Raw genomic sequence first — 6,000 nt, 5'->3', positions numbered from 1 at the left:
CATTTTATACAAGCTGCTTCTCCAGTCATGAGAGAACAAAATGTTTATTGATAAGTAAATTCAGTATGTCACTCAAATCCCAGAAATGAACAAACAAAATGACTCTTTTTCCCTTTATAAAATGAGTTGAAACATGACCTTGTCTTCTTCATTTTCAATGCTTCTTTATAGAAAGACATACTTATCTTGAACCTGTTTTAGGCTTATACAAACTGATCCATTATCATGTACAGTTATAATCAAGGAAATCATTTCATGTCGATAGTTTACTGAAGTAGGATTAAGGGAAAGCACTTAGAGTTTGTGAGTATAGCAGAAAAGCGATTCCTGAGGAAATGTTTCACATCAATATCCATAGCACTTAGTATCATGCCTGGAATGTGGCAGGGACTATATGAAAGAAACCTTTAATTCCTAGGGAATGTACTGCCTTTATTACTACACCATTTCTCTAGAAGCAAAAAAGGAAAAGACAAAACGAATAAAACTCATGGAATTGTTTTAGAAAAAAAGTTTTAATTTATATATTTAGCTCTTTATAAAATATATTTAAAACCCCCAAGCCCAATCATTCATTTCAAAAGACAAATTGTTTCAGTAGTCTTCCTTGAAGTGCCTGCAATTTCTTTATCTGGTTTCAGGGAAGGGCATAGGTTGCATGCTTTACATTGTCAGGATAAAAATCCAGTAGAGAGAAATCTTGTTGCAACGGGTAACTGTTTTCATCTAACACAAAGAGGCTCTGCACCTTCACTACACAAGGTGTCCCGCCCCCTGACAATAAGGAGTGGAACAAGTCTGCTGCAACCATGCCATAGGTGATCTCTGAGGAAGGAGCTGAGGAAGATGAAAACACACATACATAGCTCTTAGCGTCATTTCCAGGTTGAGAGAAACGCACACGTTGAAGGGCTCATTGCTTCCCTCAGTTTTTCAAGTCCCAACCCCATTTTATATTTGCCTTGCTATCCCTTCTCTTTCTAGTCACAGGTTGCTGAAGATACTCTAGAATAACAACATGCAATTCCTGTGGATTATGGCGAGAAGGCAGAGATAATACACTGTTCACATCGATAGCATTTCCTATTATGACACAGCTATTGACTTCTTAAAACAACAGAAGAAAGAACTGAGATTAACATTTTCCTAAATTAAGCACGAAGCAAAACGAGTATGTTCGTATCAGAAAACTACCCTTGTATTTATCCAGTCTACAGTTCTTATCATAGTTATATATACATAATTTATTGCTTATATAATAGAACCCTGAATCAATTACTTAATGAATATCAAATCTTGATAACAGAAAAATACTAAAATTATAGACAGGTATGTCATTGTATTTTCTATTTATCCTATATTCTTCCTTTTATTTTTTTTAGGACATCTAATCAAGTTATTTAGCAGGTTGCTCAATACTAGACTAACAATGCACTAATGACTATGCTCAGACTATACTAGTTCCCTGACCAGCATCACCAGCCTTTTTTGGATTGGATCTACAGACTCCTGGAGGCCCAATGACATATTTTTGGAGGTGTGAGAATTCTCTATAACAAACTTTTTGTATTTTTACTTTGATAAGCTAAAAAAAATCAAGATTAGCAATCATCTGAATGGTCTGATAACTTTATAATTGGTGCCCATATTTTCACTTATGGTCACAATTTAATTAAATTCAAGAAATATCACTTTGTGTCAAGAATGGGCAAAACAGACATATGCTTAATATGTAAAATGATGCTTCTCTGAGATATAAATGCTAATTGACATTGTGAAAAAAAAAAAAGAGACAAGACTAAAAATATAATAACATTGAGAAAAGGAATAAAAATAACCAAAAGAATGAAAATTAATAAAGAAAGCAAATAAAAAATTCAGAGACTTCCAATTAGGATGTAGAAAGCTGAAAAGAACGTGGCTCCTGCCCTAACAATTATTAGAAAAGCTGAATAAACTACAAAAATCACGATTTTCTTGATCCAATAAGAGAGCCAAGGCTGCACAGCAGCCAAAAAGACTGAAATGTAAAGAGACATGTAACAGGAGCACAGGTTTACCTGGGGCAGAGCTAAGAAAGAAGACAGGTCCACCAAACAAGCAAGGAAAAAGAATGTACTTAAATTTTTAATGAATTCCTAAAAGCCAGATATGGGCCAGGACCACAGACAAGGGGAATCTGCACCATCGCAGGCTATTCTCATCTTCACCAGGCGCTCACAAGACTGGACAAAAGGAAAGGCATCAGAGAAAGCCTCCAACTACGATGAAGGCCTGGAGAAGGGGAGAAGCTGCCACGAGGAAAAGCACAGAACATCACTCAGAACCACCCTCTAAAGAAATAAAAACCTTAAACTCCTGGAGAAAGGATGGAAAATCCTGTTGCCCCAGGGTGCAGGTGAGGACCCACTGAAGACTGAAAAAAGATAAGAGAAAAATCCTGCTATGCCTGGAGGAGGGGCAGAAAACTCACTCTGGATCAAGACCATTATTGGTGCCCTACTACTGGGGGAGGGGTAGGACCACACGAGACCCACCAAAGATACAAGGCAGAGCCTGGCTGTTACGGCAGGAGGGGAAAGGTCACTGTAAAAGCTAAAGTGCCATTTTCAAGATCCAGAGACACAGGGCATATGTAGACTAGGGCTGGACCAGAATCAGAGACTCACTCCTGCCCCTTCTACCAGGCTAGAATATACCAAATAACAATCAATAGAGCCTGTACAATTTGGGGAAGTACAAGAATACAGAGAGAAACTCTCTGAGGCCCAGATGCAGAATGAAGAGTTAAAGCTGACGGTGAAACAGGATTATTGGGGAAAACTTTAGCAAACCACTCCTCACCACAAGCACAAGATAATGCTACAAGAATTTGAAGCCAGTAGTGACCTTAAGGCAACCATAGCAATAACAAGCTTGAATCCAACTCCACGTCTGACAAGATTACTCTGCCCAGATTGCAAATTGGTACAGCCGCTATGGAAAACAGTCTGGAGGTTTCTCAAAAAAATTAAAAATGGATATACCTTTTGACCCAGCAATTGCACTTCTGGGTATTTATCCAAAGAAAACCAAAACAATAATTCGTAAGGATCTATGCACTCCAATATCCATGGCAGCACAATTTACAATAGCCAAGATATGGAAGCAACCTAAATGCCCATCGATAGATGACTGGATAAAGAAATTATGGTTCATATATATGATGGAATATTACTCAGCCATTAAAAAAATGAAATCCTACCATTTGCAACATGGATGGACCTAGAGTGTATTATGCTGAGTGAAATAAGTCAGACGAAGATAAATACCATATGATTTTACTCATATGCTGTATCTAAGGAACAAAAAGAACATACTAATCAAAAACAGACTCACAAATATAGTGGACAATTTGGTGACGGATGGAGAGGAGGAGGATGGGGGGGCTGGGGAACGAGGCGAAGGGTTATAGAAGTACAAATTAGTTGTTGACAGTTGGGCACAGGGATAGGAAGCATGGCAGAGGGAATGCAGTTAGCATTAATATGATGGCTAGATGGGGGGCCAGGGGAGGGAGGGAGCAAATGGGGGATTGTTTTATGAACTATATAGATGTCTAACCAATGTACTGTATACTTGGAACTAATTTAAATAAATTTAAAAAATATATATATATTACTCTGCCCACCCCCATCCACAGTAAAGGTCTAGGAAAACAAACATGCCTATTTCCAGATTAAAAAAAAAAGTTTACCTCAGTCTATTTTGTTCTATATGTAATGTTCAGCATTCAAGCAAAAATTACTAGACACACAGAAAAGCAAAAAAATAAAAATCCATTATTAAGAGACAGAACAAGATAAGCTCACCTGCTTAGACAGTCTGAGACTAATGAGGAAAGGTATGGAGTTTGATCATCTGATAAATGGATTATCTTCACTTTGTTTTTAGCCACTGACTATACCTAGCTTTATAGCTGAAGATACTGCAAATCCACTCCACTGACAGTAGACTATCTTCATACATATAGTGTCACACATTTGTTTATTTAACTATTACAAAACTAAGGTACTAACAGTATAGTGGTCACCAGAGGGAAAGGGGGGTGCAGGGAAGAGAGTAAAGGGGGTCAAATATATGGTAACAGAAGGTGACTAAACTTTGGGTGGTGAGCATATAATACAACATACAGATTATGTGTTATAAAATAGTATACCTGAAACTTACATAGTGTTATTAACAAATGTCACCCCAATAAATTGAATTTTAAAAAAACTAAGATCCTAGTGTTTTTACCAATTGAGAATTTAGAGTAAGAAGAGATTAGGTGCTTGCTTCCTTCTATTCATGTGCTGAGACAAATGTAGAACAAGTCTTACCTTCCAATTTACATAATCTCACTCAACTTACATAGTTTCACTCAAGCTAAATTATCCTTCTGCTTTTATGCTGACAGTAATAAACCTTAATTTACAGTCTAATGTTCTTGCTATTCCATTATACTATCTATACTACTGAAATTAATACTTTCACCAAGAATAACCTCTCAATGACATGTTGATATCTTACCTATAATTCTTTTGAGCTGGTCAGGAGAAATGTTTAGAAGAATCTTCTCTATCAGCTTTGATCCTACATGGATGCAAACTTTATATATTCCATCAACTATGGTCATTAAAGCTGGCCTATAAGAGAGTAAATAGCACATGACCTTCAAAAAATTTTCAAACTTTAAAAAATGTTTAAATGCAATAAATCAGAAAGCACTGGGTTTTTATGCAGGGTTAATTTTAACTTCTAAAGCAACTCCAGGATGCTCTGAAATACCCTAGAAATAAGAGAAGGGTTTTTTAAAGAGTTTCAAATGATAAAACAATAAATTAGATTTATTCTATATTTCATTTTAAAATTTCAGATACTAATATGAAAAACATTATTTTACACCGTTGTATATTATTTTCAAAATAAAAATAAAGATGATAACCACATATTTCACAATTACAATTTCAAGTAATTTTTTTCCATTAGATTCTTTCCTATCAAAAACAAACTCTTTTGCATGTCAGTAAATGGGGAACTAGATAAATAATACATCATGTAATGGTATATATACAATATGGTGTTAAAAAGAATGAGAAAGATTTATAAGTGCTATTAGGGAAGGCGTGCCATGATATGCTCCAAGCAACAAACAAGGTGAACAAAACAATATGAATAATATTCTATCTATGTACTTTAAAGAAAGAAATATACATGCACTGGTATGAGCAGAATAAATTAGTGGAAAGATATACAAAAAAACTTCTAACAAGCATGGAAGTAGTACTGATGGTAAAGGGAATGGATGGGGATGAAGACTTTTACTTTTTGTTTTATATCTTCTTCTGTAGTTTGCATTTTTACCACGGTCTGTATTATCTCTTTTAAAAATAAATTAATTTTTTAAAAATAAATTGAGAACAGAATTTGGAAACAGGCTCATGAATAGAACAGTGTAACAGCTAAAACAAAACTACTGATTTTCCCTCTAAAAATCTACTTTCCCTTTCACCCACACGATGATTCTAGGTCCTTTCCTCATTTTCACTCAATACTCTTTCCCCGGTTATCTCTCTTCTTCCATTCTTTATTTCAACAAATACATATTCAATATTAACTGTGTACTATTCACTGTGCTAAGCACTGGGTATTGTAAAAGAAAAACAGCAAAATGGAGTTGATATTGTCAAGAGGACAATTTAAAATGGAGTCAGGAGACCTCCAGAAAGCTAAGCTAACACATCCCCTCTATGTGAAACTGACCTTTTGAACTGAGCTAAAGCACAAACAGCTACATCTTGATACAGTTCCTGGGACTGGTTCTGTATTACTAAATTCTCTATTAAGAAATAAATTTTTGGCTATAATCAACAGGACAAGTAATAACAAATACTGGAGAGGATGTGGAGAAATAAGAACCCTTGGCCTATGAATGATACACTGCTGGTGGGACTGCAAATTGATATGGCCACTATGGAA

The 6,000-nt window shown here is 35.6% G+C and overlaps 1 protein-coding gene across 7 annotated transcripts in view; it reads right to left on the bottom strand.

Moving 5' to 3' along the window:
- Window positions 1–496: 496 nt before the first annotated feature.
- The window catches only part of FAM35A (family with sequence similarity 35 member A), an 82,500-nt gene continuing 76,996 nt past the window's right edge, over window positions 497–6,000 (bottom strand). For 6 of the 7 annotated variants that reach the window (XM_023527954.1, XM_023527955.1, XM_023527956.1 and 3 more), the window contains 2 exons: window positions 4,552–4,667; window positions 497–837 (listed from right to left, as the gene is read on the bottom strand). In XM_023527954.1, the coding sequence (XP_023383722.1) occupies window positions 638–837; window positions 4,552–4,667 (316 nt within the window). In that variant the 3' untranslated portion in view covers window positions 497–637. Of the gene's footprint in view, window positions 838–3,736; window positions 3,787–4,551; window positions 4,668–6,000 lie in introns of all 7 variants that reach the window. The other variant, XM_023527958.1, reaches the window with a different exon arrangement.

The sequence above is a fragment of the Pteropus vampyrus genome, unplaced genomic scaffold (genome assembly GCF_000151845.1).
Source record: "Pteropus vampyrus isolate Shadow unplaced genomic scaffold, Pvam_2.0 Scaffold20, whole genome shotgun sequence".
NCBI classification, from domain to species: Eukaryota; Metazoa; Chordata; class Mammalia; order Chiroptera; family Pteropodidae; genus Pteropus; species Pteropus vampyrus.
This window is presented reverse-complemented; position numbering and strand designations above follow the sequence as displayed.